This window comes from Raphanus sativus, unplaced genomic scaffold (assembly GCF_000801105.2).
Source record: "Raphanus sativus cultivar WK10039 unplaced genomic scaffold, ASM80110v3 Scaffold1335, whole genome shotgun sequence".
Classification (NCBI taxonomy): Eukaryota; Viridiplantae; Streptophyta; class Magnoliopsida; order Brassicales; family Brassicaceae; genus Raphanus; species Raphanus sativus.
Genome location: NW_026616647.1, coordinates 1 through 22,377, shown reverse-complemented (window position 1 = coordinate 22,377; position 22,377 = coordinate 1). Strand labels below are relative to the sequence as shown.

Here is a 22,377-nt window from a genome sequence, read left to right as displayed (position 1 = left end):
TCTTAGGGTTATTTTATATTTGTACTTCTATTTTAATAGTATAGATTTATGTTGGTTTAAATTAAGTTGTTAGTCATGTTGATATAATCAAGGAACCAAACAGATTTAAGTAGCCAAACACCTACTATTCTAGAAAAAGTCCAAATTTAAATGGCAACTTCTAAATAGTAGATAAATTTTAGGACCCTAAATTAATATAGTAGATGCACGGATAACTCTAGATAGTTGAAAAGATGAGCGATCTATTGAGTATCACTTTCCGATAGATCATTCATCTTTTCATTACTCAATCTCAAACACGTATAACTTTAGAGTTTTAAATGGATGTAATATGATAAAAAAATAAGTTAATTTTGATGATATAGGTAACCAAACTAATCTTTATAAAAAATTTTATATATCATAATTCGAAATGTTACGCAAATAATCCGTGTCATTTTCTGTTTTCAATCTTGATCACACACGTTTGAAAGAGAGAGAGAGTTCGATTGCGTTAAGTGTTCTTGATCCTGTTTCCTCGTAACATTTCTTTACGACTTTTAAATGTTGGAGTTTCACATGTCCTTATCTGCAAGACTGCAACGCCAAAAAAAAATGTCGAATATGATTGTTAGACGTTTTCAGCAAACTTTACAAAATGGAGTTCATTATAAGTTTCTCACAAAAATCATTTACGATATATAATATGATCACTACTATACAAGAAGCTTTTCGGAATATAAACTTAGCTATTGGAGATATAAAAGGTTAATTATGAAAAATTCACCGGATACATAAGCTAGATTCTCTCGCTTACTGCAAATATAAAATTCATCACGGTATGCACACTAGTTTTAAAAAACTTTGTATTTAAAAATTAATTTAGTGTGTTACGCTACTCATTATTAGTCACATGTATGGGGCTTATATCGTTTATTTTTAAAAAAATTAATTTCGGGCCTGACCTTGGCAGACATTCCTAGTAAGAAGTTATTTTTTTTCCTTCTAATTTTTATTCCGATGATTAATCAAAGTAGATCAATAGAAAAACTCGATTCAAATAGTTTCACATGGAGAAAAACGATATCCTGATTCTTTTTTCTTGACTTTGATAAAAATGCATTTTGTCTTTGTTCCAAGAAAGGCCATCGTTTTGGTAAATACTCTTGCAGAAAACTTATTGTTCTTTTTGGTTCAGGAACTAGTTAATTTAATAATTTACAAAAAAACTAGTTAATTTAATAACAATCAAACGTTTGAACAAAAACGCTTATCATTTGTTAGACATTCGCATTTTTCTGCTTCTCTTTCCAGCATATGGATTCGTAGGGCAGGCTGGCAAGCAGTATATATACTTCTCTACGCACAGAAGATATACACCGAAGGACTAGGCCTTTACGAGTTTCACCAATGATAAAAATTCTAGCGGACTAAACAACATTCTTTTGTGAAGGACGAAGAACGACGTATCATAATATATATAAGCTTACCGTTTTGATGACAATACTTTTTTTTGGCTCCGTTAATTATTATTGTTATGTTTGGTATGTTTAACATGTGTGGTACATGTATATACCCTAGGTTAAAATTGTTGTATATATATATTGATATCTGTAAGTATTTTGCAATCCGCTTACAAATAACACACAAACAGCACTGCACACAAAGATGACTGATGTTTACCGGCAGGTCTTCGATCACTAATTCTCTACTCTCTGGAGGGAGATGATTGATGTTTACACTTAGCAACGCTCTTGCTTCATTTATTTATGTTTTATTTATACAAAATCACGTATATACAACTTTTCCTTGGTATGGACTATGGAGATATAAGATTTTCTTACAATTTTTTTAGCAAATATCAGCTTATTATTGCAATAGTTGGTTAAAACTGAAGGACAGTCACACGGGCAATACCTAAAAAGAATAACAGCTCTAATTTTTTACTTACATGTCATCTAATTTTCCTGATGTGGAGGGTACATCAACTAATTTTACCAATGAAGATGTCATATATATGTACAATTTTTTTTTTTGAGAAAACATAATATTTATTTTATAAAAGTAATTCTTTTTAGAAAATGTAAAATTGATTTAGTAAAATTAAAAAAAAATTTGAATAGTTAAATTTTAATCTTATATAATTTTAATCTTTATTATTTAGCAAACGACTAGTCAGTAGTCAAACACCTGATTGTGATACAAAGAAAAAGAAAAATTAGAATATTATAGATTAATTGATCCAAATATGACTTTTGTAAGGAAAAGATAAATATTTTGATAGATGGAACTTGGCAGGGAAACAAAGGAGCTTCGGAAAGTTCCATACCCCTATCAAGAAAGTCTCTAAAAATGCAAGAATCCAAAGTAGACAAGGGATTGGGATCTTTTGTATAAGCAACTTTTACTTTTTTTACAGTCATAAGTTAAAAACCTGGTACGTCAAAAATTTATGTCAGTTTGGTTTACACTATTGATATTAGTCTAACAGCTTAAGTCGATTTTCTGGTTTTCGTTGGATATGTTTTAGTCAATGTTCAATGCTGATATAGATTATTCGAGCTGGTGGTTATAAGAAAAAAACTAACTTTCAATACTTGATAATTGTGGAATATTTCAATACTTGATAATTTATGAGAAAAAAATGAACAACTATTACAACTTGATATCCTATCAAAAGTTAAATGACAATTTATCTCAAATAAACAAAATAGAGTTGCTTGATACTAGGGACATTGTCTATCCCTGGATTAGGAAACAGGTTCACAATGGAGAAACAACTTACTTCTGGTCAACAAACTGGTCTCCGTATGGTAAACTTTCTGATTATCTCAAAGATTCAGGTCCTCTACATTTCCCGGTCGGCAGCAATGCTACTCTTGCTGAGCTATGGGATAATGGCGACTGGATCATCCCTCATGCTCGTTCCAATCGCCAACTACAGGTCATCACCTATCTCTCTACCCTGTCCCTTACTCTCCACATCGATGAATTTGAATGGTGGCCGGAGAATCAGAGGAGCACTAGCTATTGCACGGGTGCTATTTACAAACTGCTTCGCCCTTTAGCCCCTCAAGTGCCTTGGCATAATGAGGTGTGGTTCTCAGGAGGCATTCCAAAGCACATGTTCCTGGTGTGGTTGATGGTGAGGAACAGATGCCCAACACGCGACAGGATTTTGAGTTGGGGAATTCAGACTGATCCACAATGCTTGTTTTGCAATACTGAAAATGAGTCTATTGCCCATTGTTTCTTTGACTGCAGCTTTACTTGGGAAGTTTGGAAGGTAATTGCAGCAAAGTGTGGTTTCACATCTACTAGGCAGTGGATCACTCTTCTCCCCCAGCTCAAAGCCCACACTACAAACAAGGTTCGGAAGACACTTCTACTCCTCTCCTGGCAAGCAGTATTGTACACGCTTTGGACAGAAAGAAACCGGAGACTCCACAATTCTCAGTTCTCCTCATCTGATGGACTAATCAACCAGGCAAAACTCACTATAAAAAACATGATTTCGAGTCTACGGACTGATAGGCCTAAGTTCTCCTCCTCACTGATGCAGTTGTGGTTCGCTACCTAGCTCTCCCATCCTACTAAATTAACTGATTCAAGTTTGTATCTTTTTAAATATGTAAGATCATTTGGTCACTGGGTGCTAACTCTGTCAAATTTTTTATTCTCTTGCATTTAAATAGTAAAGTCTTTTTCAAAAAAGAAAAAAAAAACAAAATAGAGTTTAGGCCAAAAGAGGTTTGTAATCTTATAGCTTCTGTTTAGTGTTGGTACTGAAATTATAGGTATGTAAAATTTAATAATTCTATTCTTTTTTAGTAATTCTGTTATAAAATTAAGGAAAATCTGTATATAATAATTGTGTTAAATTTGAAAGAAAAACTAATATGTTATTAAAATATGCTCGAACCGGTCTTCTTACTCTTCACAATCTGATTGAGTTTGACCGCTCGATTATGATTCTTCCATCAAAAGGTCATCAAATATTTATGGCATTTTGGCAAATTCCACTCACACGTCACACAAACGGTCAAAAAGAAATACAAAACATAAGAGAAAAATAATATAATAAAATTATAAAATACACAAACTTGATGACAAAAACAAGAAAATAAACTCAGAATCGAAATTAATTATTCCTAAACCGGAAACACACACGAACAAACCGGGTTATATCACATGAAAAATTGGTTTAGTTTAGTGGTAGGGCTAGGAAACAGTATAATGGGAGATGTATAGTTGGTCAAGACAGTTGACCAACTCTTTCCCTTTCCTGTTTTCAGACACAATCTGCGAAGATAGAACTTCTCATAACTCCAATGTCCAAACCAATATAAACCCCATAGAGATAGAGATAGAGACCGAACACGAAAACCCAATCTCAAATCTCCCGGATTTAGTTCAAAAGCTCGAATCTTTTAATTGCTTCGATGGGTGAGAAAGATTCAGAGACAGCTCCGATTTGGGGAAGAACACGACAGAGCGAGAGCAACAACATCCACCGAATGGATGTGGAATCGTCTGCTCTGTCTGAGCAACATCGATCTCAGAATCGAAGTCGAGGAGGCTCTTACGAAGAACGAGGAAGAGGAGTTAAAGAGTTTCGGAGCTGGTTCTCTTGGCTCATCCCCTGTTTCGTGATCGCTAACGTCGTCGTGTTCGTGATCACCATGTACGTCAACAACTGTCCGAAGAATTCTGGAGACTGTTTCGCTGGTTTCTTGGGTCGGTTCTCGTTTCAGAGTACAAAAGAGAATCCTCTTCTGGGTCCTTCCTCTCTCACGTAAAGCTCTCTACTTCTAGGGTTCTTGTTTGCTCCCTCTATAGCTTGAAAGAAGTATCAGATTGATGTTAGTTTGAGTTCTAGAGAAAGTGTGTTTCTTTCTCCTAATTTGAGATTGATTTTGGTTAATTTTGGTTACTTGGAAACAGGTTAAGAACAATGGGCGGATTAGATGTGAAGAAAGTGGTTAACGGAGATGAAGGATGGCGTCTACTATCTTGCAACTGGTTACATGGAGGAGTTGTTCATTTGTTGGTGAACATGTTGACTCTTTTGTTCATCGGTATGCGTATGGAACGTGAATTCGGTTTTAGTAAGTACTCTCTTGATCTATTTTGTTACATATCTCTAATGAAATATGTGTATAACCTATACTTTTCATTTTTTTTTTCTCTTAGTACGGATTGGGTTGCTTTATTTAATATCGGGGTTTGGAGGAAGTATATTGTCAGCTCTTTTCCTCCGCTCAAACATCTCTGTGGGAGCATCTGGTGCTGTCTTTGGTTTACTTGGAGGAATGCTCTCTGAGATCTTTATCAACTGGACAATCTATACTAACAAGGTAACCCAAACACATTCAAAAACATGTTTCATATAGGAACAATACACCACCACATGGTCACACATCTGGATAAATATAATGTGTTAAACAATGTTTCCAAATTATAAGAATTATTATGTGTTTTTCCGATAACCGGAAAATCAAATCACATATTAGTTCATTGATGTTATTAAAGTTTGGAAGTTCATGTTCTTTGCCAATGCTTTGTCTAGGTTGTGACGATCATAACTCTTGTACTGATTGTGGCTGTAAACTTGGGACTCGGTGTGCTTCCTGGAGTGGATAACTTTGCACATATTGGAGGTTTTGCTACTGGTTTTCTTCTTGGATTCGTGCTTTTAATCCGTCCTCATTACGGATGGATCAACCAAAGAAACGCTCCTGCAGCTAAACCTCACAAGTATAATATCTGTCAAGCCATATTATGGACTGTCTCTCTTCTCCTCTTGCTTGGTTGGTAAGTTGTTAAATTTATATTAACTATATATAAACCAGTCTGTTTTCTTCTAGAAACACTAGAAAAAAATTACACAAAACCGGTTTGTTTCCTTGTCAGGTTCATTGCGGGTTTGATCTCACTTTTTAACAATGTGGATGGAAACAAACATTGTTCATGGTGTCATTATCTTTCATGTGTTCCAACTTCTAGATGGAGCTGTAACCGAGAACCAGCCTCTTGCACGGTAACAATCTTTATATCCATTTTCATTATCCAGTTTCTCTCAGGGTCTCTAATCAACATATCTTTGAGATTTATTCTTTTTTTTCTTTGTGCAGACGACTCAATTAGGCAACCAGTTGAGCATAACTTGTTTGAGGAATGGGAAGTCAGGATCATACATTTTGGCAAATCCCTCGGATTCACGGATTAATAGCTTATGCGTTCAGCTTTGCCGTTGATTTTAGAATACACATTCAGTCATTGTATCTTATTTTGTGTATATTTAATAGGAGCACCTTGTTGAATAAATATTAAGATATTATTCTGAATTGTATTTGAGTTTTGAGATCTCTGGTAAACCATCACACTCCTGTTTGATCGTATTTAGTAAATTTTCACATGGTCATGCGTAGACTTTAGAAGAACTTTATGTATAAAAACCTAGTGTAAGGCCAACTAATTCAGTTTTCATTATCTTTGAATCTCTTATATATTAAAAGAAAAAATCATTTTTAATAACTAACCTTTAAAGCATAAATTATTCGCAAAATTGTCAGCGAGAATTTCTCACCATTTGTTTTCTGCCATCTGAAATATTATTAAACATAAAGCATATTACAAAAGTCCAGAAACGGTCCATAAGTTAAACCCAGTTAAACCCAAACCGGGAAGTCCATTAGTACAAACCAAACTCCAAGCCCAAACAAAAAACTGAGATCGAACTTCTCACCAGTTACTTCTCACCACTTCTAATCAAAAAAACTTCAAGAATAATTTTTTTAAATGAACACCACTATGATTAATCAAGAGTAACACGATTACAATACTAAAAATGGATTTGTAGCATTACAACACATATAGTTCTTATAAGAAAGATATTGTGAATCGAAACTTTTATAAATATATCCTTATATAAGATTAAAATTTAATTATTTAGTTAATTTTTGTTAATTTTACTAAATAATAAAATTTTATAAAATTTTACATTTTCTAAAAAAAATATTTTTACTAACGACTATTTTTTAAAATGTACATGCGGTATCCTATTTAGCAAAATTAGTTAACGTAGCATCAATGTCCACCAAATTAGATGATATTGCCATTAGGGTATGATTAGGCCAAATAAAATAAACATTAGGTATATTATTTGAAATTTTCGAAAATTTATGTATGTTTTATCACGACGATATAAGTCAGGTATAAATCGAATATATTACAATGGGTATAAAATGGCGGTTCTCCTGGCATTTATCATAAAAACTCAACAACGAACAAAAGCAAATGATCGAGCAATCACTATCCCACGGCTCAAGAAAGCCAACGATTAGTATCGGTGAATGAGTTGCTTACATGCATCCGGGTTCTTCGAATAATACTGGACCTCGGCCTGTTAAAAATAGAAAGAAAACATTTTTTTAATAGAAAGAAAACATATTAGAGCTTTTGCATTAGTACCACTGTAAATCTATTCTTGGAACTAAAGAACAGTACTGTACCTTGCGGACTCCTGTTATGGCAGCTATAAGATTTTGTCCTAGTAACTCCTGGAGGACTTTATTCTTTTCCAGAGCTTCAACAGCTTCTGAGAGCGTTTCAGGAAGTCTCTTCAATGTATCAGCCACATCAGCCGGATTTGTATCTGATGTTTTTCATCAAAGGAAATGTAAAGGAAAGGTGACATCACTCACATGTGAAGAAAATGTATTTTGAAGGATGGATTCAAATATAAGAGGCATTTCATAACATCTAATATTATAAAACAACATTATTAGAAGTTTTACCTATAGGATCAGGAAGTTGAAGGTGTCTCCGGAGACCATCAATTCCGGCAGCCATTACACTGGCCAAACTAAGGTGAGGATTTGTAGATCCATCACATGCTTTTATCTCAAAGTTAGTAACTAAACCATCAGGAGCTCCTGGTGGAGAAGCCGTTCTTATAGCCGCCTCACGGTTCTCCTTCCCCCAGCATTGGAATGCTCCACTGAATGTATTAGGTTGGATTCGGTCATAGCTGAAAATATAGCAAAGATATAACTTTAATTAGCAACAATCCAAACATCACTCTAAAAAAACTATTTTTTTAGTTACCTGTTTGGAAGTGGAGCTAGAACTGCAAATAGTGAAGGAAGGTGAAACAAAACTCCAGCCATGAACTCTTCTCCAATGGAAGACATTCCATGAGCAGATGTTTTACCCGAGGCCGGGAAGACATTTTCACCGTTTTTCCAAAGACTTATATGAACATGTGATCCAGAACCAATATCACATAAATCATACCTGATAAAACACACACACACACATACAAATGCATTCTATTAATTAATATCTAAAGGTTACAAAGCTTATAACTCAGTGGGATAAGAGACTGGCATACTTTGGAACAAAGGTCGCAAGCAACCCATGTTTCCTTGCGACCGATCTTATAACTTCACGTGTGTAAACTAAATTGTCGGCAGCATGGAATGCAATGGTGTGACCTAAAGATACTTCAAACTGACCTTTCCCGGATTCAGCATGAAACTATAAAGAAATATATACCACGTCAAGAACGAGGATGTAGTTTTGATACAAGTCTGATCTTAGTTTGTGAAGAATTTTTTTGTGACCTGTTCAACTGCGATGTTCAAGCACTCAAGAGCAGGTATAATTTCATGGAAAATCGGAGATGCGGCATCGTAAGAGGATGTAGAACAGTAAGGACAAACGTCAAAAGGCACATACTCTTCTTTCCCTTCCCTTCAAAAAATTGTGTACGACAAGTGGTAAGATTATTATGAAACCGACTGGATTGAACAAAGAAACCAAGATTCAAGAAACCTATATAGCTTCATACCTCACAACATTCTTGAGGAGATAAAACTCATTCTCAAAACCAGCGTTCATTACCTAAAAAGCCAAGGAAACTTGAAGTTCACGCTACTAAAAGCCAATAAAAGTATCCGCACAGAGAGTAAAAATGGAGATTTTTACCAAGTCAAATTCATCTTTAAGAACTTTTGAGACTCTTCTTAAGGTTTCTCTTGGACAATATTCCCATGCTTCACCCGGCTTAAGGAGCATGTCAGCTAAAACCATGCTCTCTTGCATTGTCCTAATAGTAGTGTTAATTATGATATTATCAATGTACGTAATAAAGATGAAACAGAAAATATGCTTAAGTTAGCAGCGAAGAGCAGGAACACAAAACAAGTACCATGGTATTGTCCGTTTGGTTGATAGATCTGGAACCAGTCTGATCTCACCCACACCAGTTAATTTAGACTCTTCTGCGGGTCCATCGTAAAATGAAGTCATCCCCATTGATGCATGAGTCAGACCAATACCATTCTTCTTCACACTTCTGTTAAAACGCTGCGCTTGAACAACCTGTAAAACAAACGTAACTCTTGTCACGGTTCCGTGGTTATTATTAGGGTAAGAATGCTAAGTGAGGAAATAGGTTTCTTCAGAAGAGACACCCACACGGCATCTTTGCTGTCCAGAAGTATCAACCCAGATAACACGTACAAAAGAACTACTATCTTCTTGAACATGCATGGGCACCTCCATCTGTGACTTAGGAGCTATTCTACTTTGTAGAATAGAAGAACTTGTGTCTACATCTAGCTTATAAAACGCAATTGCATTGCGTGATAAAATGTCTTTAGCTGCATCAATAGCTTCCATGAGTGAGAGATCACCACTGACACAAGCATCACGTAGAACTAAGAAGATGACCTCGCGTGCTTTCTTTGCACCTGAAAAAAAAACAGAGAAGTTCAACGGTCAGGGCCTAAACGGACATGGGTAGCCTGTTTTTAACATCCCTACATAGAACTCTGATCTAAGAGAGACTGAAGTGAGAAGATTGGCAAACAATACAAAATAGGTAGGACCTTGAACTTACCCAAATAGTAGGTCTCAGGAAATGCATAGCCATCAGTACTGAACATCACCTGGAAAGTGTCTTATATGGTTAAGCTTTCTATGTCACATATAAACAAGAACAAAGATAATGTTAAACATGGTGCATTTTACCTTCTTTGTTGGAGCCAAGTCAAGAAGTTCCTTAACAGAAGATACCATACCATGAACACTAAGCTTTGGAACCGCCAAACCGAAATCAAGGTATACCTAAGATAGATCAAGAATAAGCAAAACGGGATTGCATGCATAAGCTTACAAATAGCTGGAGTGTGCATGAAGTAACACCTGAGGATAAACTGAAGACAGATATGAAGCTTCCTTTGAGAATGGATAAGATGCATGAAGAAGAACTACACGACACTTTGCAAATCTTTTGTCCTCAAGAAGGGTTCTAAGGTGAAGAGGATTTGATAACCTCAAATCCAAATCCTTGTCACCAAAACTTATTACAAAAGAAAGAAGAAAATAGTCATTACTACAAACCTCGGAGCTTAGAATCATTAAGAGGATAAAAGATTAACCTAAACTTGCATACCCTGTGTGAATTTGCAAGGGCAAGTCACAACCTTCAGCTACCTCCAAACTACGAGTAATAATGTAATCAATCAAGCCTTTGTTTCCAATACGGACAGGCTTTCCAGCTGCATAAAGAAGAGGAAGGTTGTGACTATAGACATACTACAAGACCAAACCTGAAATGTTCATCTTACCTTGTAAGACTTCAAAAAGGCCATTCTCAGCAGCTTCTTTGCTCACATGAGTATCAATATCCAAACCGCCACGGTAAGCAGCAATTGTTTTTAAAGCAACAATCTCTGAAACAAGCGTGTCCACAGTCAAGGTAAAAAAATACAAAAAAAAAAAAATAGTAAGTAACCACATTCATTACAAGTGTATTAAAAAAAAGGATATGAATTCAATCTTTGAACAAATGCTTTAGTGAAAGAATCCAAAGTCCAAGAAGAGTTATCAGGACACTCCTCGTGAAGAACTTGCTCGGCTAGAGTTTCAATACGCAGAACTCGACCAACAAATTGAACATGGTTTCTGTGCCATTTAATGTCATGCTTCTTGTCCAGCTCCAATCCATCATCAATGAGCAGAGCAGAGATTCTTGCTTCATTGAAACATTTGGTAGTGAGAGAGCGCACTCCCAAAGTTTGACGATATTTCTCAATCGCTTCTAGAGATACTTCAGTGCCATAGAGTTGAGCAACTTCCCTCAGATTCCTCTGTTTCAATTGACAAAAGAGATCAGGGGTGGCCTTGTATACCTTTGATAAAACAGATGTGAAACAAGGTATGTTCGTGTACCTTGAAGGAGAGAGAATGGTGAGCAAAGGATAAGGCGTCTCCGGTGGCCTCTGAGAAAGTTCGGATGAAGGGAAAAGAAGAGTCGAGAGAGACAATGTTGTGAGCGTGAGCATCAACGAGTTCTACTTGATTTATTGCTTCCTTTAACTCCTTAAACTCCATTCTTGAAGTGAAAACTCCAGAAAGTTACATTCAAGAAGATGACTGTTTCTGAAGTAGAAGTGACTTTCTTCTCTTTGTTTTCTGATCTGTCCGTGCACGATACGATTTGACTTTTTGGTCACCAAGGAGTTAGGTGGTGCACATGTACTTGTTAGGTGATGCAAATAACATTTTCTTGCATGCGCTGTTTCTCGAAGTTGGCGTTTTCTAACTTATTCATGTGATCATGTCACATTCTTGTTTTTTTATAAAATTAGATGGTTGCACATTGCGTCATTATTACCACTCTTGTCCTAAGAAACCAAACCAACACTCACCCTCTGCATTTTTTTTTTCTCCCTGACGGTTGTCACTTACATTGAAACGTTTGGAAAAGCAGTAAGGTTCAGGAAATGGATGATGTATTCAGGAAGATGGAAGTATCAAGGAGTGAATCCAACTCTTTATCACTTATTGTTCGCTTGTTAACGCATATAGCAAAAGTTGTAACTACAATGAATCATGATGGTAATAACAAAAATCAATAATCATAAGATACATACAGATAGATGAAAACAGATTCAAACTTCATCTTCCACATTTCTAGCTTACCTTTGGCTCACCTTCATATACAATCCCTGTTACACAAAAAAAAAACATCAGGCAAAACTGAAACCACTCTAAAATAAACAATAAACTCTGATTAATCTCTCAAGTTCGAGGACGTTGGCATATACATTAGTGGTGTGTATGGTAGCTCCAGTGGTCATGCTGATGGTCTGTTCAAGAAAAAAGTTACTCATCAATGAGATAAGAGAAAACCCTTTTTCTTTTTCTTTTAAGTAGCCTAGAGAAGTGTAGAAGATACCAAAATATTACACCTTACTTAGGAGATAAAGTGTCCAAGTGAGGACAGAACCAGTGGTTTCATGACCTGCAACAAGCATTGATCCATGTTCACAGCTTTTACAAAACTCAAGCCTCAAAGATTGAATCTTTACCGTCCAAAAAGGAACTCGGAGACTTCAGCGACTAACGCTTTAGCCTACTTTGGATAGTTTCTGAGAACGTGTTTCGAGATCGCTGGATCGCTCACTACAACGAAGTTACGAGGACCAGCAGCGAGCCGGTAGATGGGTCCGTACTCAGTAACTCAGTTTATCCATTTGTAGAGCGGTAAGAAGAGAGGGAGATTGAAGAAAGAGAGAAGACTCCATCTTTCTCGTAAAATGTTATATATAAATGAGGTCACTCTGTTTTAGCCCATTGATGAAGCTCTGTTCGAAGCTTCGGTGCAGAAACATTCGACTCTGTTTATGTGTAGCACTAGCAATAATGAAGACGGCGAATAAAACGGTGCAAAAATGAAGGTAAATATGGGCCTTTTTATCTGGGCTTTCAGAACATTAAGGGCCGTCAAACCAAATGATAGGAAAATGATAGGAACGAACCACAAAAATTCAAGTCTCGTTGACACGAACACGCTTTTCTGACCCAAGTTACAGTTCTTCGATCTTGTTAGGCAAAGCAGAGAAGTACAAGGGAAAGTACAGGGGAAACGATTTTCCGACACTAGTTGTGTTGGTTTGTTCGGAGACACCATGTTCAATATGTGGTAATATTATGTGTTTCCGTGATTGTGCTCTGTCTGATTCTATCGAGTTTATGATGAATCAAGATGCATGTGTGTTCTGTATGTAAGCTGGCTGTTCATGGAACAGAAGGATGGATTACGGCAATGTAACATACTGCTGCGAGATAGTTATGGAATGATGACGTGTCAAATGATTATTGGCTCCAAGATATTGTTTTGGCTTGAAGCAATGAAGATTTGGGTATATCAAAATTAATGGACTACACTATAATTATAAATACAAACTTATCTAACCATTTCTAAATAGCACAACCCAACAAAAAAAATCACTGATATAAGCAATACACTTTTTTTCTGGTGGTTTCTAGACGAAGCAGTTAACTTGACCTTCAGTTTTTCTCTTGCGAGGAGGTGGGCAGTCTTTGTTTTGTTGGTCACTTAGCTGCCTTGCGAGTATCCGCGTGTAAGAGCTGGTGGTCTTCTTTGACGTTTTCCCAAGTAGCGTTTCAAGGTCTTTTGTCCTTGTATCTTAGTTTTAGTGGTGGTTTCTGGTTATGCAAGTTTCACATGGATAGCAACTGCTGGAGTTGGTGTAGATTTGACCCTCGATTGTTTCTGTGTTGCTGGTTCTAATATGGCTTGGTGATATTCCCTTCAGGGTTGGGACTACTCAAGACATTTGTTCTTTAGGTCAGCTCCATTGATATCGAATTCTTCTCGAAAGGTGGAAGGAATAGATTTGTGGACATATATGGGTTTTAGACTCAGTTTATGTCTTTGTTTTATTTTGTTTGGTTTATGTTCTTTGTCTTTGGTTTCTTATCGACACTATGTATCTCAACTTTCTTTCGAGTTAAAAGCAATACACTTCTACATTATTATAAACTATGGATATCATCTTAGCACTTGAGAATGTAAGTTTTCTTAAGCCTTTATTCCTCTTAAATATATACAGGTTTATATTTAGTTGTGTTCTAACTGAATTCAGAAACCGAATCAATGTTTACAAATATTTGAACGGTTCATATAATCTCTCGAACAGAAAAACAAAAACCAAACAAGAATCGAACCAAAAAATCAAATGGGTAACAAAATATAATTTATGTACCTAATATATATATGTATATTTTTCGGTTTTCAGATTGTCAAATATTCTAAAAGTGCTATCCATAAACTGAATTATCCAAAATACCAGATTAATTTATTACTTATTATCTGAATATTTAAAATTATCAGAATTTCTAGATAGAACTGAACATCCACATAATTTTTATCTAGAATATCCAAATTTATCTGAGTTATCCTATATTTTATATAAATTATTTAAAATTATAAAACAGGAATTGAACCAGAACGAATTGAACTTGAAATATTAGCGGGTTCTTAAAATTGTTATTCAAACCAAACCGAAAAATAACAAAAATTCAAATTCATAAATAATTGAACGATTCCTATATCTCTTGCCAAAAAAATCAAAAAAGGAAACCAAAACGGAATCAAACTCTTAACATTTACACCAAAAAAACAGAATCAAATTGAAAAAATAATTAGAACCAAACCCAAAACCAAACGCCTAGGTCTAAGAGCTTGACATGTTTCTCTACTACCATCCACAAATACAGTTTTCTCGGTTGGTAGCGGTTGACTTGGTTTCAAAACAATTATACAAACTGCTACAAATCGCTTCAAACCGCTTCGAACCTCTTAAAATCAAAAGCTGGTTTCAGTTAGCGTTTGCGGTTGCGGACAGTCGTGGGTGAATAAATAAATATAAAATTAATTTTTAAATTTTTAAATTAATAATTAAAAATAGAAATTTTATAAATTAAAAATATATATTAATTTAAATTCACAAACAGTATCATAATTGGTTTTATAAAAAAATTAAACTAGCTATTCATTAGAAATTTTTAAAAAATAATATACATATACAAATATAAAGATATACACATATATAAAACGAAACAAAATACTATTTTATATAATATATTATTTTTAAACCCAACCTGAAACTAGTTAGAAAAGTGAATCACAGTACGACCGTTCGGACCGATTTTCGTCATTAAAAACAAACAAAAAAAACATAATCTACATAATCATAATTATGTAAGAGTTTTTTACATTCTAGAGAAGTTTCCAAGTTTTATTTACAAGCTAAGACACTTTATGCTATTGGGACAATTTTTTGCAACTAGAAACCAAACCATTACAACTAAAGTCATCTATCTAACTAAAATGGTCCCACCATCTTCTTAAATTGATTATTTTCTTCTCTTTTTTGAAACAGACAAACAAAAACTAAAAATTAAAAAACTTCTTCTTCCCATTTCACTTTTGGATATCTCAATCCATCGTGCATCATGTCATCTATGTTGCAGTTCCTCTCGGTTTTCCTCCATCATCGTTGACAAACTCGAACGGAAGCCGCTGCGGTTTTGTCTTCTCCTTTGCCGCGAAATCATCAGAACATCTTCCTCCTCCACGTTGTTCTCTGCAACAATTGCCAAATCTCAAAAAAAAAACTCACTATTTTTGAAATCTGAAGTTGAAGAACTTTTTATAAATGATAAAACTACGATCTTGAAGTGTAATCTATAATTAAAGTGTAGAATCATGGAAAATTGTGAAAAAGAAATCAATGGCGACCACAAAAATTATTGTAGAAAACCTTAAAAAAATCTGAGAAAAACGAAGAGATATTTACCAAAATGCCATTTATTAAAAAATTGAAAATAAACAAGACATGTACACGTTCATGGGTGTACACATAGATAGTAACGTGTATATACACTATTATATATGGTATTGTGCAGCTAGTAGTGATGGAAACACGCTCTCATATTTAACAGAAAACAATAATTTTCATACATCATTTGAGCAATTTCTCCACGGTTCTTTTATTTGTTTGCTTTATTATATTTGTATATAGTGAGATAATACTTGTGTAAGTATTCTACGAAAACAACTGAAAAGTTACATTGGACCAAGATATCTTCGACGCAAGAGATAGAGGTCACATTACAAACCAGCAATACTCAAAACTAAACATTTGATTGGATCAAGATGGGAGCAAAATATTAGAATTGCAAACACCGCCAACGTGTACACATGTATTTCTAATTTGTTCAAGTTTCTACACGTGTACACGTCACAAGTGTACACACATGTCGTTTGTTATTATTGCTCAAAAACAAAAAAATGGTGTTACATGTGAGTGTCTATGCATCGGTGTACACGTGGACACAATTATTCAAGTGAATCATTGTACATGATAGTAATATTTGTATGTACACATGAACATCATTTGGTTGTACATCATTTAGTTGTACACATGAACATCATTTGGTTGTACACATTTTGATGGTGTACATATGTACACACTGATGAATACATTACGTAAGGTGGACAATCGTGGTCGTGTACACATGTGTACATTTGTGGTTATGTACATGTGTACAACCGTGATTATGTACAAGATTATATATTATTTATGTATACATAAGTTCGAAACATGCTTATTGCACATGTGTACTTTGTTTATCCAAATGTACATGAATGTTCGATATTCTGCATCTATACCATTTTATTTGTACATGATACACAAATTGAGTGATATTTCATGATTTTAATGTCATTGTACATGTGGATGATAAAAAAAAAACATCAGATATCATTGTAGAGTGTGTACATGTGTTTTTTTTATTATCCACATGTACAATGACATTAAAATCTTGAAATATCACTTAATTTGTGTATCACAAAAGCGTACACAAAATAACATGTGTACATTAAATAAGGTGTACACCAACATCAGAGATGCACCTTCACAGATCTTAAAAGATAGATCGAGTGATGCATAAAAAGATTTCATAAAAAAAAATTGAGAAAAGAAATTTAAGAATCAGATTTGAATTTTATAAAAAATAGAGAATGAAAGAGGAAGAAGACGAAAGAGAATGAAAGAGGAAGAAGAGACAAAAAAATATCTGAAAAAAAAGAAGAAAATAATGAGAGAAAAGACATGGGTCCACTACTAGTCATTTGATTTCAACTAGTAAACGTAATGAGAACACAAGAAAGTTAAGAAAAAGTGTCTCAGGAGCATAAACTGCTCTATTCTGTAATAAAAAAACTTGAAACTGTCCTATGGTGTAATTGTTTATTTTCACTATAGGACAGTTTATGAGTTTTAATAACATTATAAGGCAGTTTGTGCTACTAGAGTAGTTTTTCACAACTATAAGCTAACTAAGTTCTTTTTTGAAACTAAATGGACCCCACCATTTTTAATTTTGGTTTCTTTCTCTCACTGTAAAAGAAAAATAAAATTTAATGATAGAGAAATGATTTTAATGGTAAAAATCTGGGAAACACTAATTTTAGTGGCTAAAGAGGACAAAGAAGATGAAAAGGCTTTTAATGGCAAAAGAAGGATGAAGAGGATGAAGTGTTGGTTATACTCAGTTAAAAACTTGTTTAAAAAAAACTTGTTTCTTTAATTATTTTTTGGTTAATCTAAATAAGATTTGTAAGTTTTTTGAGTTAAAATCGCAAAGAAAATGATGATTAAGTGAAAGGAAATTAATGGCAACTTGAATAGAAAGTTGCAGAGTTTTCTGTAACATAAAAAGAAGAAGACATGTTATTTACAAAATTGCCACTCATTAAAGACAAATTGCCTAGTGGTTGTGGACTTTAGCGATGTGGACACTGTTGTAAAGATATCATTTTGTACATTGTTGTAACTATATTTATGTACACAGTTGTAAATGATATCAATATGTACACCAAGATGAAATCTAAAGTTTATGAGATTGTAAAGATATCATTTTGTACATTATTGTAACTATATCCGTGTACACAGTTGTACATATATTTCATAGTGGTTGTGGACTTTAGCGATGTGTACATTGTTTTAAAGATATTATTTTGTACACTGTTGTAATTATATATGTGTACACAGTTGTAAATGATATCTACATGTACACCAAGATGATATATAAAGTTCATGAGGTTCGAAAGATATCATTTTGTACATTGTTGTAACTATAATCCGTGTACACAGTTGTACATGATATCTAAAGTTCATGAGGTTGGATGATGTGTACATAATCCACATGTACACCAGGATTTAATGTCCACATGTACACTTGTTTACCAATATCGACATGTATATATGTAAAAAAACCATAAATTAATCAAGTTAAAACCTTCCATGAAGATTAATATCCACATGTACACTTGTTTACCAATGTAGAAGCACAAAGATACCATGGTTGAAGCTTCAATCGATCTCTACCATTAATATTATTATGTACATCATCCTTACACCACCATAATGTATACACGTGGGAACATGGGAACTAGAGACTAATGTATACATGTGGGTACAACCTTTGTAGAGGACTCATAGTACATTTGGACTCCCATTTCTGTATACATGAACACATACATGAATATACATTGTACACGCTGTGGCCGATGGACACTAAGGTGTACATGGACATAGGCCTTAATTGTACACATGTACACAACATGCATGTTCATTGAACATTTATTGTACATAGATAATCGTTTATACACGTGAGAACATGAGAACTAATGTATACACGTGGGTACGGCCTTTGTACATGACTCATAATACATTTGGACGCCCAGTTCCGTATACATGGACACATACAGGAATATACATTGTACACGCTGTGGCCGATGGACACTAAGGTATACATGGGCATATGCCTTAAATGTACACATGTACACAACATGCATGTTCATTGAACATTTGTTGTACATAGATAATCGTTTATGTGTGGATATCAGACGTTAGTGTACACACATACACCGTCATATAGTGTACATACGGGCATAGACGTGAATGTACATTGTGGATGCTGTGGAACATGGGGACTAATGTATACATGTGTGTACGCCCGCGTGGACATGGACAATACGTGTATAACTTATTCACATATATTGGTTCATTTTTAATGTACACAAAATAACATGTGTACATTAATAAGGTGTACACCAACATCAGAAATGTACCTTCACAGATCTTAAAAGATAGATCGAGTGATGGAGAAAAAAGATTTCATAAAAAAAATTGAGAAAAAAAAATTTAAGAATCAGATTTTGAATTTTCTAAAAAAATAGAGAATAAAAGAGGAAGAAGACGAAAGAGAAAAATAGGGAAAGATGAGAGAAAAAAAATAACTGGAAAAAAAAGAAGAAGATAATGAGAGAGAAGACATGGGTCCCCACTACTAGTCATTTGATTTCAACTAGTAAACGTAATGAGAACACGAGAAAATTATGAAAAAGTGTATGAGGAGCATAAACTGCTCTATTCTGTAATAAAAACTTGAAATTGTCCTATGGTGTAATTGTTTCATTAAATTACTACCCATTTTAAACCTCAAAATCCTATCTACCAAACCCCAATACGAACTGAAACAAAACCCTAAACACTAAATAATCTTTCTTATTCTTATTCCAATCTATTAGCCTAAATACTAATAATATTTTGTGTGCCAACAATGTTGAATTTGTTAGATATATACTAAATACCTAAATTAGCTCAAACTCGATACTCCAGCAAATAATTTGTTATTTAAATAATTATGTCACCAATTTTTTTTGTTCCTACTCCAAAAATTAACCAAATATCTAAAACAGAAATTCTATTATCACGGTACCATTTTAACTGAAGCATTTAAATCAATGCGAGTATATTGCTAACTTAAAGGGGATGCGAGTATATTATTGTACTTATAATATATTTGGAAATCGAGATCTATTTAGTTACATCTTGAAAATATTATTGTTAATTAACTTGCTATTTATTATTGTTAATATAAATACTTTTAATTAAATTTTAGGAATTTTGTTAAGGTTAATTATCATATATTAATAATGTAACGTTGTAAAAACTAAATAATATGTAGTTAATAAACAATTGTTAATCTCGAAGCTTGCACCAAACCGGATTTTGGTCACATAAGTTATAACCAAAATTATATCATAAACAAAACCAAGCAAAGAAACGATTACACACAGTGTATAAAATAGTGTATATTGAATAGTATGATGACATAGATTTCGGATGTAAATCATTCTCATTTCTCATTTTTCATTCGATTATCTAACCTTGTACCCACATGTTAGAATCAAACACTATAGTCGCAGTTTTATGCACTCACAATGTTAAGAAGAACAAATTTATATTGCCACCGATAGGAAAGATTTAATATAACATAAATCCACATGTTTAATTAACTAAAAGATTGACAAAAGCGCATTACACGGAATAAGGAGATGGGTTGTTGCCTATTTTTTTTTCAAAGAAAAAAAAATATAATCCAAAGCATAGCCTAAAATAAATGTAATGGCATAGGAGGGTAAATAGTTTGAAATTTAAAGGGTTCCTCAAAAAAGACCCTTGTGTTTTAATAGTATAGATGATGATGTGGTTTTAGGTCTGAGGAGATTATAGGCTTCGGCCCAATCCTCATGGTTTCCGGTAGAATTTGAAAAATCATCTCTTTAACCCTGTATTTATTTATATATATCAAAATTTAATATTCATTTTCTCTACACTTACCTACCAAAAGTATATTTTAAAAAAATCTCAAAACGTATGCCTTACTTGCGCCAAGTACAGCCACATTCGATCCAACAAATGTGATCTTATACTGGTGCACTGAATTATAAGTCACTTCCAAAATCAACAACTCGGTTTCATCTAAAGTATTTTCTCGTATGTTTTCAAACAACTTTATATAGAGTAAAAGGAACGCTTGTCCACACGAAGAACCTCATCTCATGTATTACTAACATAATTGACAAAAATAACATAGGACTAAGTAATGATATGCACCCTGTGCTGATGAGATTGTCATTAAAATGTACAATTACATAATGAAACAATTACACCGTAGGACAGTTTCAAGTTTTTTATTACAGAATAGAGCAGTTTATGCTCCTGAGACACTTTTTCTTAACTTTCTTGTGTTCTCATTACGTTTACTAGTTGAAATCAAATGACTAGTAGTGGACCCATGTCTTCTCTCTCATTATTTTCTTCTTTTTTTTCAGATATTTTTTTTTCTCTTCTTCCTCTTTCATTCTCTTTCGTCTTCTTCCTCTTTCATTCTCATTACGTTTACTAGTTGAAATCAAATAACAATATTTTTTAGAAAACTCTGCAACTTTCTATTCAAGTTGCCATTAATTTCCTTTCACTTAATCATCATTTTCTTTGTGATTTTAACTCAAAAAACTTACAAATCTTATTTAGATTAACCAAAAAATAATTAAAGAAACAAGTTTTTTTAAACAAGTTTTTAACTGAGTATAACCAACACTTCATCCTCTTCATCCTTCTTTTGCCATTAAAAGCCTTTTCATCTTCTTTGTCCTCTTTAGCCACTAAAATTAGTGTTTCCCAGATTTTTACCATTAAAATCATTTCTCTATCATTAAATTTTATTTTTCTTTTACAGTGAGAGAAAGAAACCAAAATTAAAAATGGTGGGGTCCATTTAGTTTCAAAAAAAAACTTAGTTAGCTTGTAGTTGTGAAAAACTACTCTAGTAGCACAAACTGCCTTATAATGTTATTAAAACTCATAAACTGTCCTATAGTGAAAATAAACAATTACACCATAGGACAGTTTCAAGTTTTTTTATTACAGAATAGAGCAGTTTATGCTCCTCATACACTTTTTCATAATTTTCTCGTGTTCTCATTACGTTTACTAGTTGAAATCAAATGACTAGTAGTGGGGACCCATGTCTTCTCTCTCATTATCTTCTTCTTTTTTTTCCAGTTATTTTTTTTCTCTCATCTTTCCCTATTTTTCTCTTTCGTCTTCTTCCTCTTTTATTCTCTATTTTTTTAGAAAATTCAAAATCTGATTCTTAAATTTTTTTTTCTCAATTTTTTTTATGAAATCTTTTTTCTCCATCACTCGATCTATCTTTTAAGATCTGTGAAGGTACATTTCTGATGTTGGTGTACACCTTATTAATGTACACATGTTATTTTGTGTACATTAAAAATGAACCAATATATGTGAATAAGTTATACACGTATTGTCCATGTCCACGCGGGCGTACACACATGTATACATTAGTCCCCATGTTCCACAGCATCCACAATGTACATTCACGTCTATGCCCGTATGTACACTATATGACGGTGTATGTGTGTACACTAACGTCTGATATCCACACATAAACGATTATCTATGTACAACAAATGTTCAATGAACATGCATGTTGTGTACATGTGTACATTTAAGGCATATGCCCATGTATACCTTAGTGTCCATCGGCCACAGCGTGTACAATGTATATTCCTGTATGTGTCCATGTATACGGAACTGGGCGTCCAAATGTATTATGAGTCATGTACAAAGGCCG

General features: G+C 33.9%; 3 protein-coding genes across 3 annotated transcripts; 2 read left to right on the top strand and 1 right to left on the bottom strand.

Annotated features, from left to right (window-relative positions):
• Positions 1-2,623: 2,623 nt before the first annotated feature.
• LOC108851183 (uncharacterized) lies at positions 2,624-3,559 on the top strand. Its single transcript, XM_018624594.1, has one exon. It carries the CDS (start codon positions 2,624-2,626, stop codon positions 3,557-3,559), a length of 936 nt encoding a protein of 311 aa, XP_018480096.1.
• Positions 3,560-4,240: 681 nt separating this feature from the next.
• On the top strand, positions 4,241-6,347 carry LOC108849743 (RHOMBOID-like protein 4). The gene is made up of 6 exons (XM_018623344.2): positions 4,241-4,774; positions 4,924-5,087; positions 5,173-5,336; positions 5,549-5,793; positions 5,893-6,019; positions 6,114-6,347. Exons 1-6 carry the CDS (start codon positions 4,422-4,424, stop codon positions 6,234-6,236), a joined length of 1,176 nt encoding a protein of 391 aa, XP_018478846.1. The 5' UTR covers positions 4,241-4,421; the 3' UTR covers positions 6,237-6,347.
• An 872-nt stretch (positions 6,348-7,219) lies between these two features.
• Positions 7,220-11,446, bottom strand: LOC108852666 (protein fluG-like). Its single transcript, XM_056998625.1, has 17 exons — positions 11,221-11,446; positions 10,840-11,138; positions 10,617-10,759; positions 10,442-10,547; positions 10,192-10,348; positions 10,018-10,113; positions 9,887-9,935; positions 9,463-9,737; positions 9,194-9,366; positions 8,971-9,091; positions 8,834-8,886; positions 8,607-8,736; positions 8,375-8,520; positions 8,089-8,277; positions 7,779-8,011; positions 7,494-7,636; positions 7,220-7,384 (listed from the first exon to the last, which is right to left on the bottom strand). The coding sequence occupies exons 1-17, from the start codon at positions 11,380-11,382 to the stop codon at positions 7,322-7,324; spliced, it is 2,538 nt and encodes an 845-aa protein (XP_056854605.1). The 5' UTR covers positions 11,383-11,446; the 3' UTR covers positions 7,220-7,321.
• Between the last annotated feature and the right edge of the window lie 10,931 nt (positions 11,447-22,377).